The sequence below is a fragment of the Vigna unguiculata genome, chromosome 1, assembly GCF_004118075.2.
Source record: "Vigna unguiculata cultivar IT97K-499-35 chromosome 1, ASM411807v1, whole genome shotgun sequence".
Taxonomy (NCBI): domain Eukaryota; kingdom Viridiplantae; phylum Streptophyta; class Magnoliopsida; order Fabales; family Fabaceae; genus Vigna; species Vigna unguiculata.
In genome coordinates, this window is record NC_040279.1 from 26,340,576 (window position 1) to 26,362,043 (window position 21,468).

At 34.9% G+C, this 21,468-nt stretch overlaps 3 protein-coding genes across 4 annotated transcripts; 1 reads left to right on the plus strand and 2 right to left on the minus strand.

Moving 5' to 3' along the window:
* The first annotated feature begins 1,327 nt into the window (after positions 1–1,327).
* Positions 1,328–3,657, plus strand: LOC114176543. 2 transcript variants are annotated; one of them, XM_028061625.1, is made up of 5 exons: positions 1,329–1,606; positions 1,681–2,001; positions 2,510–2,602; positions 2,808–2,924; positions 3,425–3,657. In XM_028061625.1, the coding sequence occupies exons 1-5, from the start codon at positions 1,430–1,432 to the stop codon at positions 3,467–3,469; spliced, it is 753 nt and encodes a 250-aa protein (XP_027917426.1). In that variant the 5' UTR covers positions 1,329–1,429; the 3' UTR covers positions 3,470–3,657. The 2 variants fall into 2 exon arrangements, with proteins under 2 accessions (XP_027917420.1, XP_027917426.1); XM_028061619.1 differs by lacking the exon at positions 3,425–3,657 and having other exon boundaries at positions 1,328–1,606; positions 2,808–3,125.
* A 900-nt stretch (positions 3,658–4,557) lies between these two features.
* Positions 4,558–10,537, minus strand: LOC114194920 (uncharacterized protein DDB_G0284459). Its single transcript, XM_028085325.1, has 4 exons — positions 10,279–10,537; positions 10,128–10,167; positions 6,900–9,996; positions 4,558–5,858 (listed from the first exon to the last, which is right to left on the minus strand). Exons 3-4 carry the CDS (start codon positions 9,948–9,950, stop codon positions 4,953–4,955), a joined length of 3,957 nt encoding a protein of 1,318 aa, XP_027941126.1. The 5' UTR covers positions 9,951–9,996; positions 10,128–10,167; positions 10,279–10,537; the 3' UTR covers positions 4,558–4,952.
* Positions 10,538–13,006: 2,469 nt separating this feature from the next.
* On the minus strand, positions 13,007–16,282 carry LOC114164359 (phosphatidylinositol transfer protein 3-like). Its single transcript, XM_028049001.1, has 5 exons — positions 15,784–16,282; positions 15,389–15,565; positions 14,884–14,982; positions 14,308–14,550; positions 13,007–13,832 (listed from the first exon to the last, which is right to left on the minus strand). Exons 1-5 carry the CDS (start codon positions 15,946–15,948, stop codon positions 13,446–13,448), a joined length of 1,071 nt encoding a protein of 356 aa, XP_027904802.1. The 5' UTR covers positions 15,949–16,282; the 3' UTR covers positions 13,007–13,445.
* Positions 16,283–21,468: the final 5,186 nt, after the last annotated feature.

A 21,468-nucleotide genomic window follows, 5' to 3' on the forward strand; every position in this document is an offset into this window, starting at 1 on the left:
TGATGGCATTTTCTATAGACAACCACGGTATCATTTATCTTTTATTAACCATGGTAAGTCATAGTTATTGGTATTAGGCTTTGAGACTACTTTCATTTGTGCATAATTGGAAAAGGAAATTAAAATTCATTTATTTGGAGAATTTGAAATACTTTCATGGAAAATGATATGTTTGGATGAGGAAATTAAAAGGAGATTGAAATTGAAAAATTTTAAGAAACTATTTCAAATAACTAAAGTAGTAGAATTTGAAATTCACTAAAAAAAAGAAATTAAAATTCCCCAATTATGGAATTACTAATTGGTTAGGACAAAAAAGTTAAAATTCCCCAATTATGGAATTACTAATTGGTTAGAACAAAAAAGTCCATGACCATGCTTTATAATTTGGTATCCCACAACAATACATGCAAAACAATTAAATAATAAAATTAATCCATTAATGACATACACAAAACTCAAATCCAAGTTCCCTCAATGTTACTCCACATGCACAACCAATTGAACTACTATTACTCCTTGTTATAATTCCCCGCATTAATTATCATAAAGATCCCTTTAATTGTATTTATATTAAATAAATATTTATTTATTTAATTTTTCCGGGTCTTATAGTCTGAGTCAGTTTGGATCGAAGGTTTAGCCATGTCAGTCCGAACCAAAGGTTGAGTTAGGTTCGCTTGGACCGAAGGTAGAGTCTGGTTGGGTTGATGGTCGAGCCTAGTCAACCTAGGCTGAAGGTCAAGTCGAGTTAGCCTTAGTTGAATGTCAAGTGAGGTTGAGGTGACTCAATTCATACTTAAGAATAAATTTGAGTTTGCCTTAAAATAGATATTAACTTGCTTTATCTAAATAAGAAAATTGAAATCCAAAATATTTCAATTACTTAATCCAAAGAAACTATTTAAGAAATGAAACTAATTCAATTGCAAGTAATTCAAATACTATATATTTCAATTTCTTTGGATCATTGAAATTCCTCATTTAAATACAAAGTTAGTGTTGGAAAGAAGATGAAAGAAGGAAGGAAAAAAGAGAAAAAAAAAAGTGTAAAATGAAAGAAAAATAAAAAACCTATTTTTTTTTTAATTATACGTGTAAGTCTATGTGTTAGTTGTGCAAATCTTTTAATGAACTCAATATTTTCATTAAACACTTCATAAAAAACTTAAAGTCCTTCTATGAGAAAGATATATTCCAAACATTTATGAATGAATTTTATATAAAATTTTCAAAATGATCAAATTCCAATCTCAAATAATAACTGTACTTTTCCCCTTATTTTTTTTTCTTTTCATCCCTTCTCTCTTTTATTTAACTAACCCCAATAATTTGTGGAGAATACGGTAGAGTTTAGAAGTGAATTGAACAAAGGAGGAGGAAGGAAGCAACCTATGTTGATCTGTGTACAGGAAGCAGGTAGAAGCAGATGGAGGAGAGTGAAGTGCTGCAGGAACTTCACAACCTATCGCACATAGAATCAGAAGAATCACTGAACCTCATCCTCTGCACCCTCTGGTCCACGCGCAACACCGGTCTTCCCCTCTCCGACAAGACTCGCTTCCAATCCCTCCTCCGCCTCTCTTCCCTCTCTCAACTCGACCCCGTAAGTAACCCTCTCACTTCACCATTTTCACCGCCAATTCCCTCTTTTCCACCATCACCTCACTTATCTCGCAGGTCTTGGCGTGCCTCCGCTCCCTCCTCCGAAAATGCGCGCGCTACAACCTCGCTCGCCACGACCACCACCACGACGTCTTGAAACTCTTTCCCCCCGACCTTCCGCAACAACTCCGAACCAATCTCCTCTCCTCGTTGAGGAGAAACAGTGATCGATGGAAGGAGGACGCGTCGCTGCAATTCAACGGAACGCCCAATGTTGCTCCTTCTCTGCTCTGGCCGCGGCATGACCCCGCCTCTGTTGCCCCGCTCAATCGCGCTGATTCCGAAACGGCGTCGTCCTGCTTCCAGTGTGATGCCGTTGCTCCTTGTGATGACCTGGTAAGGAACTGGATTCAGTGCGGCCGGTTGTCTTGAAATTCATGTAGCTACTGCGTTGATGTAAAATTGATGATACAGAATTTGAATGCCTGTTTTATGTCTGACGTGTAGAAATAAAATGTGGAACGTTCGATTTTCATTTGATGGTTTAGATTTTTGATGATAGATGTATGCATTTGACGCTCGATTGCCTAGACTCGTGATAACTTAGAACTGCATTGCACATTTGAAATATGAGTGGTTTGATATTCTTAATGCGCTTACTGTGTGAATGTGAGGAAAAGTTGTGCTCTGATTTTTGTTACAAATGACCTAGGGTGAACTGAGCTATATCAGTACTTGGTGCTCATTAGTTATTAGTGATTATTTATTTTAGACCCATTTTCTTTATTATCTAAATTGAGTCTCTTACTGTAAAATATAAATACCCTTGCTTCCTCTTTTCTTTTGGCTATTTACTGAATTTAATTTTGTTTTTTATTGTAACAATTTTAAAATAACATTGTAGGAAAGCCTTCCTTGCCTCAAATCGATGACGTGGACCATGGAGAACCGTGGATCATCATCCCCTGCGGATAGAGTGGCTATAATCAGCCTCAAGGTAACTAAGAGAATAATGTATTAAGCGTAGTTATTATGAATCAAAATCTGCTTTTAGAAGGATTCACTAAAATTTTGTTAACGCGGTTAGATATTATGAAGTGCTAAGATGTATCTGCAATGTCTTCTTTTGGCTGTTGTTGTGATGTACCTTTGTGATACTATACTACGAAGGATTTCCTTGTGATATCTGCTTTCGTTTGTAGCTGCATGATTACAGCAAGTCTCCATCAGGTGAAAAAGAGGTGAAGTTTTTTCTCACAAGGGACACTCTTGAAGCTATGCTGAGATCCTTGACATACATCAGGGAACAACTGAATACTGTAAGAATTTTTTCTTACAGTTATGATGAATGTTATACTTTGAAGTTGGCAGAAATTTAGGTCCTCGTTAAACTTTTCATAGTATCTTATGGTTTATTTTTCAGTATACTATAACATTATATTCCTGGAGAGAAGTTTAGGAAAGAAACAGGAATATCTTTTTCACCCTTACAAATACCATGATTTTTGCTTTCGGTTGTAGCATTTTAATTTTTTGTTCACAATCCTTATATTGTCTAAATCCTCTTTTATCCTTCTGGTTAATTTTCTTCGCAAAAGTGCTTACATAGCTTCGCCCGACATGCACACAAAAAACACAGAATTGGACATTAAAGGGATGATCATAGAAAAATATTATATGATAAAAAATAAAATTTATATATTTGAATGAATGTGGAGAAAAGAAATTAAGCCCTATGAAAATTTCATGAAGCAGTAGCTTTCCAGGCAAAAGCCCCTGGTATTCTATTTAATTGTGCAATTTTGAAATGTGTTTGCAGGCTGAGACTTCTTCCGGGCCACCAAACAAGAAACAAAAGCTGTAGCTGGTCTTTCCAGAAATTAATGCAGTAGTTCCTTAGTCACAATACTTGGTTATATTATTAGGAGAAATATCTCATCTGTTTAAAACATCGACAGTAAAAATAGCGAGCCAGTGAAAGAAATGTTAACCAAGACATGTTGTAATGTCGTTTGCCTTACTATATTGGATTCCATAACTGATTTTTTGATACTCTGATTCTATAAACATACTCTTTCATAAAAATTTGCATGTGAGGGTGTCCTTGTAACGCCTTCTCTTTTCTATTTATCGTGGCAACGCAATAAATATAAAAATATCTTTTCAAGTATTATCCCTCTTCTTTTTTGACATTGAATTTTAAGAGAAAGGGTAAATTATAACTTTCGGAGTGTCAAATATTATTATAAATTCTAAATAAATTTTTTTCGGATATTCTGTTTATATATTTTGGTTTGTTACTAAATGTCACAGAAACTAGACAAGATTCTGTTCATACTGGGGATTCTGTTTGTCACCTTTTTTACATATTTTCTTATTATTTTACCTTTCATATTTCGATTACTGTTTTTAATTATAGTAACTGTCAGGATAATTATTTCAATCGTATTAACTGTTTATAATCATTAAAAATGTGGACAAACGATATAGTGTTTTCAAGTACATAAAATTATTATAATTTCACAAAAAGAACGAGGTAACTGAAGCTGACAAATGAAAACAACCATAAATACCTAAACATTTTAAAACTGTACGTACCTTTTACAGGTTATAACAATTGGGGTTCAAAAATTATTACAACCAAAACCAGTAAAAGTACACTTTAAAGAGGAATCAATCGAACGTGATGCAGACTAATTCAATGAGGAGTCAGAAAATTTGGGACTTAATAGAACAAATGCAGTTAATATTAGGCAGAATTTCATCATTTTCTTAAGAGTATCCAAAAATTAACAAGGCTGGTTTCTTGAATTGGTCAGTAGAGGCAAAATCAGATTATAGTTATTATTTATGTAAAATGTTAAGATGTAAGATATTTTCCTTAGAACCAAAAACTAAAGATTGTATTGCTGATGTATTGGTGACGAAAAAAGTAGCAAATAAGAAAAGGAAAAGAAAAACAAAACCACTGATGGATGTATACAATAAACAAAGTCCAGTCACCATTTCTACAATCAAAGTATAATGTACAATACTCCAATTTCTCTCTTTTCTTCTTTTTTAGGACTACACAATATGCACCTGTGGGAAATAAACACTCACCCTGTATATGCCAAATTGCTCACACTCGGGATAAAATTGAACAAAAAACTGCACGCTTCAAGAAATAAAACCAAAAACTCATTCTTGAAGAAACCAATCCAACAAAATTTACGAAACCTGACCTCACTACCATTAGCCAAGACTTGGTTGGCTAAATTCCCATCACTGAAGGACAAATAAATAAAACAACACAAATGAGAAACTTACGATTCTTTCTTCAGTGCTCAAAGTGGCCTCTCACAATATCAATCAGAATCGCTCGAGCTTGAGCTTGAGCTGGAACTGGAACTAGATTTCTTACTGTGAGATTTTGCCTTGTCACTGGAGCCACTGTTGGGTACATTTTCTGATTTATCTGCCATAGTTCTGCTAGTTTCTTCAGAACTGGATTCATTCACCTTTGATGAGCCAACTCCAGTTTCTTCAACTTTGACTGAAGTGGCTTTCAAATCCAAGGAATTTGGAAGCTCCCCTTTATTTCCTTCAGATGCTTGCTTTAAAGCAATGTTAATATCTTCCAGAGATCTGGCTTCAACAACCTGAAGGTCTGAATTAGCTTCCAGATGATCTTTAGATTCTTCGCTAGCATGCTGATCCTTAATAGTACTTGGAAGCATAACTTCTTTAACATCCACTCCTTCTTGAAGTTGCTTAAAAGCCAGGTTAACATCTTCAAGTGATCTGGCTTCAAGAACTGGGATGCCCTGTTCAATCTCTTCTATCTTTACATCCTTATGGAGTGAAAAAACTTGAGAATCTCCAGTTTTCTCATGTTCAGTGTCAGTATGAGGTGATACACCAGCATCATTGACACGAAAGTCTCCAACAGTGTCCAATTCTGACAAGAATCCTTCGTCAATTTCCTTCATGTCATCAAATTCATTGATATTTTCTTCCGTAACCTGAGACATGCTCTCTTCTGAAGCAACTGCAGTTTCTAGCACTTCGGCTTCCTTTTCAACTGCCCCATGCCTATCAACTTCCAAATCCACTTCACCAGAGGGTGACCCGAATTCAGGGTTCTGAGATTTTTCTGAGGTCACCGAAGAAATGCTTGGTTGAACTTTTTCAGTCGCATCATGCAACTCTCCAGTTTCATCATTGGATTTGCCAAAACTCTGCTCTGATTCAACGTGGATAGCATAAGAGCTCTGCAGAATGTTAAGGAAATTATGATCAGTTTACTCAGCTAATTTAGAGTCTTAAATCCATAATCACACTTTTTGTGGAACAAACCCAATGCCAGCAGAGCTGGTATGAGCTTCAGATAAAAACAGGTCAAAAGGACGGAACAAGTTATTCACGTACATCAATCATGTTTGCAGAAATAGTCATAGAATACATAATTCAAACAATTACAACTTGGAAAGAAAATATTCTATCACTTGTACAATGAAACTAAACTTCACATATATATTCTTACTAAACATCGTTATGTGTTTGACATCTCATTCTCATTCTGACTTCTGGGAATCCCAGAAAAAAAAAAGAACAGCATATGTTTGGGATCTATTTACTTATTGAAGGGTATTCAATTGTCCATTCTTTAAATTTGAATGGAAAAAATAGAGCTAACTCTACCATATTCAATATCTCAATGTGGTAAAAAAAGGGTAAAAACATCTATTAATACAATTTTTTTTTCCTTAGCACTTTTTAGAATGAACAATATTTTATAACTTTTTTTTTTTTGCAGAGGACATGGACATCAAATTAATTGAAATGTAAAAAATATAACAAGTCTTTTTTATACATATTAACCATTTGGGTTCAAAATTACAGCTTGTTTATATCCTACAAAAGTTGTGACAGGGCATCAATGCTATGTGTAGATTCTGAATATATGTTAAAGAAGATAAGATCTTTTTCTTCCCCCAAAGTGGAAAATTTGTAGTATAGAAATTTCTTTGGGATGCAGATGTTATCGGGAGTAAGCAGTTATTGCCCCAGAAACAATTCTATGATTTAATGGCTAGTACAGATAAGTAGAATTCCAAATCCCATACAGATTTCGTAAGCATTGAGAATATTATCAACAGCATGTCCTCAAAATTAAAATAAAAACCACTACTATTTCCTTTTATGACATCATCAAGTAATTATCCTTGATAACTAAATGGACCCTCAAAGAAAAAAAAGTTTGGCAGATAAATTACTTAGATTATGGAAGCATACATTGTCATGTGACTTACCTGACTTTCATCATGATCACTAAAAGATTGTGCAACAACTGATTTATCGGAGATTGATTTACGATTCTCCATGTTAGAAGAAGGCTTCTCATCACTTTCATGTTGACTGTCAGAAGTGAAAACAACCACATTCTTATCCAAATCACCTTGCTCCACAGAACTTGTCAAGGCATTACCCTGCTGAATCTGACATATGCCATCATTATTTGATGAATTTTTTTCTGTATGTCCGCTTTCTTCAGGTGGACTAGGATGATCCACTGGTGCTGGCCCTGCTGCTGGTGCAAGATGCAAATCCTGTTGGGCAGGCATAAAGGAACCATCAGAAGATATATGGTGGGCATCAGAAGCCCCAGAATCCAACATTTCATCTGCATCTTGGACTAACACAGACACATTTGCACTAAAAGATCTCGATATTTCGTTGGGCAGTGCACTTTCCTCCAGAGATTCATTATCTGATAGATGTGACCTTTCAGAATCTGAATCTACAGAATTTATATTGTCTTGGTGAAGAATTTCAGAATCAGCACGTATGTGGTCAGCTAATACTAAGTCTGAATTGATCACACTGGTTATTGATCCCAAATCTGAAGACAAATTTGAATCCACAGAAACAGGGATAACCTGAGGCTCAGCCACGGTAGATGTATTAGCTGAAGATAACTCATTCACTGCAACATACACATCTTCAGATTTCTCAGACCTCAACTCATTTTGGGCTTCCACGTGATGTTCGGAAGAGGCTGCTTGAGTTTTATCATGATCAGAAGTATTACTTTCCTGTCTGTGATCATGCACATTCAACTCCTTATCTGCCACATTAGCAGTTTCTACTGAAGCAGGAGGCATTGCCCTCTCGGAAAACTCCAGAGCAGAATCATGAGAAGCCTGGGGACTAGAATCATAAACAGGTTCTACATGGTGATTATCTTCCACCTCACTACTACTAACATGCTGCAAGTTAGATTCCTGTACTGAAACTTGTGTTGAAATTCCAGATTTAGAGACATGATCATCTCCTTCTTGCAAACTCTCTATTTTGTGATCTGGCGTGCTGTCAATTACTTCTGATAGTGAAGAATGGCTTGATCTGCTGTTGTGGCTGTCGCTCTCCTCGTCACTTGGTTCTCTTCTCAAATGTGTTTCCCCTGCATTAAATTGTTCATGAATTTCAACCTCTCCTGTTTCAGGATAAAATGCCACAGAAGGATTTTCCACCCCACCCAGCACTATCTCAACTTCATCATGGAGAACATTGCTCTCCTCAACTTGTATCATCTCCACAGAATCATTTTCTTCAGAGGTGTGGCTTCCATGTTCAACAACATCAGAAGCATTATCCATGTTAGATACCAATTCATTTTCTTGAGACAAGTCCTGCTCACTGAATTTCCTGTCATCTTGATCAATTGAACTCAAAGATTCAGTATCTGGAACAGAGCTCAACTTTGAATCACTTACTTCACTTGATTGCCTGTGAAATGAAGAATAACTTGTTCCCTCTGAAGTCATCCTTTCAGATACAAAGACAGGTTTCCAATCATACCTCTCTTGCCTGGATAACCCCAGTACTGAAGGTCCCATGCTGAAACTTTCATGCCGCCGAAAAAGGGCATCTTTTTGATGAAACACTGTAAACTCTTGTTGAAAACTGTCCCCCTTAAGATCAGGTTTTTCTTCACTGGAGTCGTAAGGAATATCAAAAGGGTTTCGTCTAGGCTGTAGAATAGAAGGAGCAGATCCAGGAATGGGTGGTAATCCCATGGCAGCAAAGGAGTCATCAGGGAAATCAAATGGATTGCGCCTGGTTGTAGCAATAGGTCCAACATTACTGGGAATATCAGCAAAGTCTAAGTCTATTAGATTCTTCTCAGACATCAATCTCCTTTGTCTTCTCCTGGCAATAAGATTCTCCAACCGCGTATTCCTTTCCAGCTCTAAATTTCCCAGATCCATGAGGTTCTTTTGGTCATCCTCTGTCCATTTAATGGCAGATTTACTTTCATCTTCTTTGCCACCTGTAGCTTCCTCTTCCTCTTCATCATCGGGTTCATCAATACCATCATCTTCCACATCACCAGGGTTTTCAGTATCATCATCTGATTCGACACTGTCATCGTCACTATTCTGAGACTTCTCAGATGCAGCATCAGAACCATCACGGGACACAAGAGCTGGTTGTGGAGCATCTAGGTCTAGTAGTGGGTGGAGTTCATCAAGTATTGGAATTATGTCAGCCATGGAAGCATCTGGTGAAGAGCTCTCAGCCCCATCAGAACCTGACTCCACCGAGACATTATCATCACCATCGTCATCATTTTCCACCTGTTTCCACGATGAGCTAGCAGAAAAGTCCACATGATCTCTTGGAGATTTCTCATTTTCAAATTCAAAAGTATCATCATCCATTTTCTGAACCAAGACATATTGCTTCTCAATAGCTTCATCATCACTTGAAACAGCTGCAGAAGTCAGGTTCTCTTCATGAATTTCCTTATTCTTTCCCAACTCAAAACTGTGGAGTTCCCTTTCGCCTACCACTTCCCCTGTTTTTTGCTTCTCAGGCTGAATATCCAGCAAGTTTGCATCATCTGGGGGCAATTCAGAACGCAAGTCTTGATCTTCTTCTGTCCTATTATCCCTCTCAGCAACCAAACTTGCTTCCTCAATGCCCCTCTCTTCCACATCACTCATATTCTGTGAATACCCCTTCACAAAGTAGCTCTCATCTCTGTCAGAGAAAACAGTCTCCCCCTCTGAAAACCCAGCTTGGAAGGATGATAAGCTATGAGTAACTTTGTCTTCCTTTTCAACTTCAGGCACATTTGGCTGCCCAAAACTGAGAAGGGTCCCAAGCAGAATAGCAGTGCAGACCAAAACAGGAGATGCAGAGACCAAAATAGAAAACAGAAAAGGAAAAGATCTGTACAACAAAAGTAAGAAACACAAAAACCCCAAAAGGAATGGATGATTGCAAGCTGATCTGAAACCACCTCTGATTGAAGTTACAACAACTTTCCTTATTTTGATTCCAATTTCTGATCCCATCTTCCCCTCTCTGTCTCTCTCCTTTGACAACTCCCCTAATTAAAACCTGTTTTGATTGATCAAACATGAACAAACAAAAAAGGTACCCAAATAAGATCCATTGACCCACCAACACCAGTTCCCTCAAAAAAAGGAAACAAAAAACAGAAATTTATCATCACTCAAACTTAAACGTACCTCAGCATGAATCAAAACAATCTCTCAGATCAATCCAAGCCTGAAAACCCCAGAAATCCAGGAAAAATTATGGGTGATCACACTATAACCTAACCAAATAAAGGGGAAAAAGGGTATGAAAAAAAACTAATGTTGTAGATAAATGACTCACCTGAGATGATTGTGGAAACAAAAGAAAACAGAGGGTAATTGAGAATCCTGAGCTTTTCAATGTCCTTTCTTTTGTTTACTCTATGTGGCAAGCCATTGGCAACAGGAACTATGAGGAGCTGAACGTGTGTGTTATGTATTGGCTACGTGTATTTGATGGTTTGACAAAGAGAGTGTGGAGCGGCACCAAAAGAAGAGAAAGGGGAAGATTGAAGGCGAAGAAGAAGAAGAAAGAAAAGGACAAAGAAAGCTATGATTACATTATTACAACTAATTTTTATTTTTATTTTTTTTCCTATGTTGCTTTCTCCAAAGAACCTTTTTCACTGTCATGCTTTCTTGTTATTGTGAAATGTATAAAAAAAGAAAAAGAGAGAGAGTAAATTCTAGGACTTTGGATTCATGCAAGATTCAATCTTTCATTCATTTCTTTCTTCTGAAAGTATTTATTTATTAAAATAACTCTACTCAAGACACTATCAACATTAAATGTGAATACTTTTAATACAAATTCTAATTTTAATTTATCACATTAAAAAGTATTAATTATTTTCGTTAAGCTTAATACAACTCATGTTAATTTCTTCTATTCGAATAATTGGTTTAGTTCAATAAACTATTTGTTTTTCTTTATCAATATTTTTAAGTTGAAGGTTTTTGTTCATGTTCAAATAACTTTTGTTGTTTTTTCTATCACGTTTAAAACTATACTTTTTATTATCTCTCATATTTTTAAAATATAAAATTTTATTTCATTAAATTTTAAAATATTAAAAATCAGAATACATAAATGTATTTTAAAAGTAAAAGAAAGAAATAAGACCGGAAAGAAACCAGCAAAAATTCAAATTCCAATATTTCATGCTAGTAACGTGTTGTACAAGTATTTTTCACTGACGCGCTTAAATTCTATAATCACGTCTCTTGATATAACATAATTTATAAACCGAATTAAAAAATGTAGAGAATCAAAAATGAATGTTGGTCATGATAATTGCATCCTCGATGACATAAGTTTATTATTATATTTATTCCACAAAACGTGCTTTTTTGTCTGCGTGCTTTTCCAGATTAGTGGTGATCACCAAACGCACTTTTTTAATAAATCTTGGAAAATTGGATTCCTGATTTTCGCCGGCAAGTGAAGTCTTTATGATAATTTATTGAAGTCATAGACTCGCAGAAAAAGTAATTAATATTTGCAAATGATTAAGGAAAATGAGAGTGATATTTAACAGAGAAAATATTAAAGTTGTAATGCTATATTAGGATATATTAAATAATTGAATGACGGAGTAATTAAGTAGTATTTAAGAGTAATTATTTCAATATACAGTGAAAATATTGATGAAATTATTGATATTCAGGTGTGTTTGGGACAAAATTAATTTATATTAATAAATAGTTATATTGAAAATTGATTATTACTATAACAACTAATTATAATCATAATTCTTGTTTCTTCAAATAATTACAACCAGGCTAGTTTTTAAACAATTAAGTTTTTTTATATAACACAAAAATCAATATTTGCATGACAAAAAATTGAAAGGAGAATAATGTTGAAGAATAATCATGCCTGAGATATAAATTTTCATATTCATAAAAACAGTTTATTTTAAAAATAAATTGACTAAATTTCAATTGAAGTACCAAACATCCATTTTATTTCATAAACATATTATTTTTCATGAAAAATGTATTTGGAGCTCCTTTCTTCTATTCTTATTATATTTTAGTATTTTCTTAGGAATTTCATTCATTTCTTGATAAACGTCTTGATGTATATGTACTAAGCATTAACGTTATGTCCTTCTTCTCTGTCAAAAATAAGTTGTATACTTCTTAATCTTCATTTTTAAATTCACATTAAAGATAAGTAGGAATTGACAGGCCATTATGACAACAATATTGTATTAAAATAATTACTGTTTCTTTGTAAGAAGTTGAGAAATGCTTGATTAAAAATTACAAATAAATAAATAAATAAATACTATTTACTAATTAATATATTTTATATTTCTCTTTTTATTATGCCTCTTCAGTTTGAACTAGTAGAGAAAATTTTAAAAAATGGCATTCATCTGTCCAGAAAATTATTAAAAAAAAAATAGTCTTCATACATTTTTAGTGCTTTTTAAAATTTTCAGCCAATGGGTTTGTTTGATTTTCTAATGTTTTTTTTTTTTTAATTTTTGACAGAGCATGTCTTTTGAAGTTTACCTTATAAAACGTGTTAAGAGTAAACTGCAAGTCAAATATAAAATTAAAATTCATTTTTAGAATTTATTTATTTACAATTTATTCACTTCTCATGAATGTCCTTTGTTATCCCTAAAGAATATAAGACCAAGATGTTATAAAAGCTCTGATGAAACAGGGCCTTACAGAACTAAATAACTCACTTTTTGTCTGTAAATTATGCTTAGCCAGTTAGAGAAAGGATCAAAAGATAAGCAACCTTTTTCCCTTTTTTTTCTCTATCTTTAATTTTTGCTTAAGAAAAAACTTTATGGTAATTTGTATTAATATAGAATCTCATAGTACTAATTAATTAGTATGATTAATTCTCAAGTTAGATGTTTCCCCTGAAAGAGTCATGTGCTTTCCTTTCTGTAAAGTCACAACCACCACTAGCCTGGTTTAAAATGCTGATTTGATGATGGAACTCCAGCACCTTCACACCTCATCATGAACTAACAAATATATTAATATGGAAAATGCCTCATCTCTACAAAATTTTCATGTTAGGTCTTGGATTGGACCTCAGTACATGAAAGGGTGGTAGGTGTTTCTCATCATAGCTTCACATTGAACAAAAAGCAATCACAATCACTGAAACACACCCTATCAGAACCCCACCACAACACAAAGAAAGATAGAAAAACTGAGGGAGAGAGGGAAAAAGTAACATGAAAGAAATCTGAAATTTCTATTTTTTGGATTTTGCTGACATTCTAATGCCATATGAGCCAACTCAAACTTCTATCTTTTTCAGTGAGATATGGATCCATGCTGCTATGGACCATGGACCACAAGTAATGGTTCAGATGACACTTTCAAACCTATAATGCATACTGATTGAAGTGTAGTTCTAGTGTAGTTTGAATGAGTAATATAATCCACCTTGCACCTTGCCTATGCCTAGTTTTATTCTGATTCAGCCCTTTATGTCTTTTTTGGTTCATTAACCTTATTGGATTCATACCGGGAGCAATCTTGCTTTCCATTTGCACTACTGCCATCAGCATCTTCCAAGTTTGAACAAATTGCTATCTCACTAGATGCTTCTTCACTCACAGAAGCACTGGTTACTGAAAGTCCAGGCGATGATGAACAACATAAATCAAATATACGAGATATGTTACTCTCATCTGCTTTCATTTTCCGAGCATAAGCTTCATAGTTGAATCCAACTGTATTTTTCCCACCAAAATAGGATTCCACCTTCTCCATGTCAAGGTGTTCTTCCATCACCGCGCAGCTTTTTGCGTTTGCAGGGTAAACAAATATCACCTTTTTGTGAGTCTTGGTTTCTAGAAATGGTTTCACCATCTGCCACAATGAAAAAACATAAAAAAACACTAAACAAATACAACAACATTGAACGTAAGAGATGTTATTGAGCAAATTTTAACAGAGAAGGAAAGCAACAAACAAAATTACAGTTTTTCTTTCTACTTATAAATCAAAGGAGTCACTTTATCTTATCTATTCTGGTTGGAACAAAAATCAACAAAATAACTCCAACTGATAATGCATAATATGACTAAAGACTGACTGTTTACAAGTTTATCTTCTCTTTCAAGAAACGAGTTTCATGTAGAATCTTTAAGTTTTTACAACATAAATAACGAAAACATCATAAAAAAGTCAAGCAAATGAGAAAAATATTTTCTCTCCTAATGACAAACAACACTAGTAGGAGAATATCATTACATATTCAAGTCTCATCTCACAAAATCCTCACCCCTCCCTTCCCAATGAAAAGTAGACAGTGATGAAGACATGAGATGTTATGGTGTCATACCATCCAAAATGACTCAAACATCTTTGGTGGATTGTAAAAGATTGCAATGCCCAACCTCTCAGGGTAATGAGCCTGCAGGATTTGAGCAGTGTCTCGTGCAACCTTCATAGACAAGCATGATGTGTTCCACCCTTGAAAATCAATGAGCCAAACCATCTGTTCTTGATTGGAATCTGAATTCCATATGGCATTCTCCAAACAGTAAATCAGGTACTTGATTTGCGCCATTGGAGTGTTTGTACTCTAAATTGCATAGATGAAGAAGTCTTGGTCAAAAACACTCAAACTTCAAGACTAAAGCATCAATTAGTCCTTGAAATTGTAAACTACCCTGGTTCCCATTATTGACAAAACTTAGAATAAAACCCGAACTGTAATTTTGGTTTACATAAGTCATTGGACTAGAATCACAGATATATTTTCTTGAATTTTGTTAATTCTATAGGGATTGAAGTGATAATAAAGCACCACTTTAGAGATTAAATTAATCATATATTCAAGTTTAAATTATATTGACAATGATATCCAACCACAAAATAAAAATGAATGTTGATCTCTTCAATTAATTTAGACTACCTGAACACCAGGTCTAATAACAAAAACATTCCTTCCTTGCTTGTCCAAGTAATCAGCTTTATACAGCCTTCCTCTCTCAGCTTCTTGAGCAACATCACTCTAATTTCATAAAAAGTAGAAAAAAAACAACAAGATATATAGCAGTTATCTAGTTAGCAGCATGCAACTCATCTATGTAATTGACTGAACAAAATAGAATCTGAGATAGAGAGAATTATACTGATGAAGCCATATAAATTACTTGTTTGCAATTACATGGACAATTAGTATTACAAAATGATAGACCTATCCTAGTTACAGTAATTCCACCTATAAAACTAGACAGTGAATTTTAGTTGGGTTTGAGCTATATTTATCTATGTTCACATGTTTTTACAGAGTAACTGAACTAGTAAGCATTTAGAAAACTAGCATATTTGACCAACTTTCATGCTTTGAACTAATATATTCTATTTTATTCTATGGGAAAAGATAGATAAAAAAAAAAATAACATTTGTTGCACACCCATTGAATCTTCTCAGGCTTGAACTCCAGCCTCCATTTTATGGTGCCTTTCAACATCTTTGCAGTCTTCTTAGTATTATAACTGCGCGCTCTAAGGTATCTTAGAATTGATGCATCCGAACACAGAACTGGGCACTTCTCAGCAATTGGACCAATCAGCTTTTTGACTTCTAGAACCTAAGACAAAAAGGGAAATCAAATAATTTTTCACTTCAGAATTCCTCCGAAAATTTACTCTCGTCTAAGATAAATTAACTGATTGCCTAAAAAATGAAGAATTAATGCAAACATTGGGATGGAAGATAAAATATCAGAGTCTGCACTAATGTACAATAACAATGCATCAGATTTATCATTTCACATTCATAAAATAAGGCCAGATGAATGTCAAGTACCTTTATCTGCTCCTCTTCAGTAGATAGAGTTTTTTCAGTTCCTGATTTTGATCTCTTAAACGACATTTTTCCTTCAAATCCCAATGAAGCTAAAACAACCTGAAAGTATAATAATACAAGAACAGATAAAAAAAAATCACTTCCAGATAATTGGCATGAGTACATAATTGAAGCTCTGCAACAAAAATGCTGTTAAATGCACTGCCTCAACTTAAAAAGCCCATTGGTGCTAAATTTTGCATTAAAACTTCCCAAAATATCACCATATCTATACATCATCAAACTGATGGAGTACTTGGAGGCCACGGCACACTCCATTGAATCATATTCACTATGAAGAACATAACTAGCATGACCACACACCCTATCCAGAAAACATGAACTCAAGAGCCTGCCAACCCCAAACTACAACCAAGTTCCCTTTCACAACCATCTCATACTCAATGAACTTGGAGAGTTCTACCATTGGCCAAAAGAACAAAGCTAATCTACCCACAAGCCAAAGCCAACAAGTTTATTTAAGGATAAAATACATTTTTAATCTGTCACATCTTTATTTAGTTTCTACATTTTAACTGCAAAAATGTGTTCTTTTAGTAGACAGAAACCTAAAATTACATCACTTCTGATACGAATGTATTAAAATTTTATAGAAACTAAACTCAAATTTGAAAATAATTTTAAGGAATAAAAGCATACTTTTAATCTCCTTCTAACTAGAAGTACTGAACTTTCATCAAACAGACAAAAAACATCACAGTCTGCAGAATGCAGCCAACCCATTAGTCCTTTTCTTATCCAAAAGTTGCACCACACGGAAGAACCTTCTCAAAGCAACACTATAAAGCAAACTATTTAAAAAATTCAAGCAAATAAACACAAACAAAGGAGTGAACATCATCACAATAAATTCCTCCAACTAATACAATCAACAGAGGGATCAAATAAAAACACTTCAACTCATTTCGTAATAAACCTTGCTTCTCAGTTTCACTGCAATATTCCTCAGCAGCACTCTTGTTGCTGGATATTGTTACACAGATTGATTCAGTTGAACTAGTTGCACATGCATCCACAAAGATCATTAAATAAACAAGGATGTAACCAATTGTCGTAACACAAAATCAAACACAAATGCTACAGCAACACAGAAAAATCAAACCAATGGCATCATGATGCACTCTTCACAAGCTGCATGAAATGAACAGTGTGTGCAATGAGAACAAACTTGAAGAGACAAAATAAGTTTTGAGAATATAAGAGAAGAATGAGGATCACTAAGAAGAAGAGGAGGTGAGGTAGGACACGTGACAAGCACAGAGAAGTGTAAGAACGTAAACAGTGGAAAATAGTCGCTTGAGACGCGGAAAAGACAAGAAATAACTAAATTTCTCTCCATCTTATAGAACATTCTAACCAACATTCAACTCGTCAAACTAAATTAAATATAATTCCAATAAATTGTAATAAAATATCAAAATTAGAAAAAAAAAGTAATTTTTTATTTAATTAAAATAATTATAATTTATATCTACGACATTCGAGTAGAAATCTTACAAATATCTTTTACATAAATTTTCTTTTTAATTTTTGTCGATAAAAGGTGATTGAAAAAATAATTTTCATTATAGATATTCTTAGGTTCTCATAAATTAGTCGTATATAAAATTGATAAATATTACATATGTACATAACATATAATAACTCAAAATATTATCAGAATCGCTCAAAATAACATTTCTTTTTTCTGTCTTCAGTTTTTTATGTTTAAAACTGAATTTACCACAACATACATTTCATGTAATATCATTCATGACTGTTGAGGTTATCATCCTAAAAATCAAGAATTTAGTATAGAGAATTGTTTCCGGTGATACTGACTTTAATAAACTAAGTATAATAAATTTGTTGACTTTTATAATAATTAACTTAAATATATGTGTTGCAGTAATTAATTATCTCAACGAATAATAAATCAAAATAGCCTTTTACGATATTGGTATCCACCAGGATACGTTTTTTTTTAAATAAAATTTTGTGCAGATGATATCTGACATAAAATTTCATTAGGCTTTATTAATAAAAAAAATCGAGTTGCGTCATTTAGAAAAAATAATAATAAAAAAATAAACTAAAACAACGAATTCAATCCAAGCAATGGTATTGGATTTATTCAAATATGGTATTATTGTCAAGTTTATTCAAATTAAATAGCAAGAGGAAATTACACAAATCTCCTATGAAGTTTAAAAAGGGTTAAATGTATTTTTGATACGTTTGAGCGAATTTTGGAATTTATCGTTCTTCAAAATTTTATACCAATTTAGTTCTCTATGTCTGGATTTAGTCCTTCTTATCAAATTTTGTTAAGTTTATTTGACATTTTAAACGCATTTTATGATAATATTTGAGTTAACATTGAAACTAAAATGTGTCAAACAGTGTAAACAATTCAAATACTATCATGAAATAAATATGTTTGAAATGTAAACTAAACTTAACAAAATTTGGTTAAAAAGACTAAACTCACCAACTTTTAAATATGAAAAACTAAATTGATTAAAATTTTTGAAAAGTAACTAATTCCAAATTTTACTAAAAGTTGAGAAACCAAAACGTACTTAATCCTTTAAAGAAATTACACTACCTAGAAATTCTGCTTTAGTTACACTATCCTCCGCACCCAATTAACAAAGTTTATTCCTCTAATAATTTTGAAGCATGGCACGTGACTTTTAAATAACCTTTTAATCTATATTGTACTAAAAATAGGAGGAGCTTCTGGTAATATAGTTTTTGCCTCAACAAATGCATAGGTATTTTAGATTGGTAGTGGAGATTTGTTGCACCAATTCGAAGAGAAAAATAGTAAAGTTTTTGTGGGTTCATTTGGGGGACTAGGTATGTGATGTATTTCTTCTTGCTAATGGGTTTCTCGAAAGTAACATTTTTCATTCACGATTTAGGATTGAGATTTCCTTTCATGGCTTTTTCAATGGGTGTTGGTTCACCAATTTTAAGGCAAAAAATCATTGAGCAACAGTGATTAACAATGATTTCTATTCTAATCCTGGGGTAAGTGTTTATTTGGTTTTATTTATTTTTAATATATGTTTAACTAAGATTCGAGTGTTTGTAATTGAGTTTTTATTATATACATTTTTTTGTTTGTTTGAGGTTTTTTTTAATTGAGTCTTTATTGTTTAATTTTATTTTATTTTAATTGGAACTGATAGCCATTTTATATTGTTTAATTGTCTCTACATATTATTTTCAATAAATATTACATAGGTAGTTTTTGAAACACTCCATTTAATTAATAACGTAATTAAAGAAGTGTCACACTGGAATAATAATGTAGTGCAGTCTTGGAGTTTAAACCCATTCCTTACAACGTAAGACACACCACGATACCACAGGAAACCAGACATAAAGTTAAAAGAAACCTAAGGAGGTCACAAGTCAATGAAATACATGGGTCATAGCCCTAAGAAACTCAACAAGATAAAACACCAGCTCCAGCCCAGATGGGCTATGCAATGGAGTCACCGTTCCCCTGTTGACCGCGAGAACCTCTCGCTTCTGCTCACATCAATAAATTGATGATCATCGCAAAAGAGAAGTACCACACACACAAGACAATCAAACAAACAAAGGGTAAGCTAGAGCCAAAATCATTTCATAAAAAAAAGTCAGATATATACATATTCGTTGTCCATTAAACATACATCAAACAAGAATGTACGACTTTCCAAGCAATACACTACGACTCGACTCGACTCATCTGGATACATATAACTTGGTCGGATTCAGCGGATGCTTGCACTTGTGGTGGATACCTCTGATCACCCCCGAGCTATGTGTTACAAGTGTTATAATGAATCAATTTCCCTCACCACAAGGTTAGCCCTTAGTGAATTTCGGGCCTCCTGCTACTCTCACCACAGGAGTCAGTCCGCTCTAGGTGAGACTAACTGACTCCTTAGAGTGTCAAGATGCAACCTTACCTTGAATCCTTACCTAGTTATACAGATGGGGCACCACCATGGACACCCACTAACAGGGGCCATGGGATTACGTCCCGACCACTGAAGCACGACCCTGGGAATCTCACCTAGAGATCCCAAGGACTTACGCACTGACACGAACCAAACTTCCTTAATCAATCAAACAGATTCGGCATGCATACACACAATATACATATACATATACATCTCATACAATTTCTCCTTGTCCACATCTTTCGTATTCCCAACCAAACCTTGCCAACTCGTTATTCTCGAGCCTAGAATATGGAGCTCTGTCTCATACCATTGCCATGCCACATTGATACCAACCCTTTCATATCTCATGTTAAACTTATACCAAACTCATCATTTCAATTTCATGAATCATCTCATACAATCGTCATGCTCACATCATGTTAAAACCCACAAATCATAACTCATACACCACCTCATTCACAAAGGCCATCCTGTTCATAAACTTAAAAGAATACTCATACAAGCATGTTGTCCACTTTTGAAATCAAAGAAAATATCAATTCCAACCACCTTCTCGCCCAGCATCTCGCTCAGGCAGAAGGGTCTCGCCTAGGCGAGGAGGACCCTCGCTCAGGCGAGCTCCCTTCGCCTAGGCGAGAGCTCGACCTCCAGAATTAGAACCCTGCGCGCGTTCTCGCTTAGGCGAGACCCTCCTCGCCTAAGCGAGACGTTCGCTCACCCAAAAGTGCAGTGGGTCGCCTGGGTGACCCTTCATGGAGAAATACACAGGCGAGTCCCTGTTAATCTCGCCTAGGCGAGGCAGGCTCGCTTAGGCGAGTTTAACAGACTTCGCCACTGCTCCTTACTGCTATCAACACAGATCATGCCCAACAACAACACAAATCATGCCATACAATCACAACCACATACAAGCACGAAAAATCACAGAACACCATCAAAACTACCATCATTTCACCAGACAAAAGGGTTCTAGCTTCCCTTACCTAGAAATAAGCTAGCAAGGCAGCCCTACACGCCCTCGACACAAAAGGTAAGAGCACAACAGCTCAAGGAAGGAGAACAACGGCTGGAAGGAAACCAAAAAATATAGCAGAAGGGGTTATCAAAAGAGTCCCACGGAAATGCCACAGAAGAGTTAGTAGAAACCACAACGAGCTCGGAAATAACTTACATGGAGTGGAGAAGTTGAAGTTCGCTCGGAGAGGGTGACGGCTAACCCTAGCAGAGCTTTGAAACAGGAGGGACAGTGTTTAGGTACGAATTTGCAAAAGTGAGGCTGACAAAGGGAACCCTAGCAGCTTTAGGGCTTTTGCACCCTATGGGCCATCCCTTAGGCCCAAAAGATTAAGGCCAACCCTTACACATTAGGGCAGAAAAGAGGAACTGATTTTAATGGGCCTTACATTCTCCCCAACAAGAAAATTTTCGACCTCGAAAATAAAGACTCACCAGACAAACAGATGTGGATGTGATTTTCTCATGTCCTCCTCTAACTCCCAAGTCGAGTCACCGGTCCTCCGATCCCAAATAACTTTAACAAGACTGACCGTTTTCCCTCGGCGTTCTTCAACCTTGCTCTCCTCCAAAGTGATGGGGGGTACTTCCACGGTGAGGTCTTCCCTGATCTGTATATCTTCGGCTTCTAACACATGAGCTGGGTCAAACACATACTTCCTCAGTT

Coding starts and splice junctions, on each gene's coding strand:
- LOC114176543 (XM_028061619.1), top strand. CDS start 1,430: ATGGAGGAGAGTGAAGTGCTGCAGGAACTTCACAACCTATCGCACATA. Junction 1,607..1,680: donor CCCTCTCTCAACTCGACCCC/GTAAGTAACCCT, acceptor CTTATCTCGCAG/GTCTTGGCGTGCCTCCGCTC. Junction 2,603..2,807: donor TGGCTATAATCAGCCTCAAG/GTAACTAAGAGA, acceptor TTTCGTTTGTAG/CTGCATGATTACAGCAAGTC.
- LOC114194920 (XM_028085325.1), bottom strand. CDS start 9,950: ATGGGATCAGAAATTGGAATCAAAATAAGGAAAGTTGTTGTAACTTCA. Junction 5,859..6,899: donor GTGATCATGATGAAAGTCAG/GTAAGTCACATG, acceptor AACATTCTGCAG/AGCTCTTATGCTATCCACGT.
- LOC114164359 (XM_028049001.1), bottom strand. CDS start 15,948: ATGTACTCATGCCAATTATCTGGAAGTGATTTTTTTTTATCTGTTCTT. Junction 15,566..15,783: donor CTGAAGAGGAGCAGATAAAG/GTACTTGACATT, acceptor TTTTTGTCTTAG/GTTCTAGAAGTCAAAAAGCT. Junction 14,551..14,883: donor TTATTAGACCTGGTGTTCAG/GTAGTCTAAATT, acceptor TATGCAATTTAG/AGTACAAACACTCCAATGGC.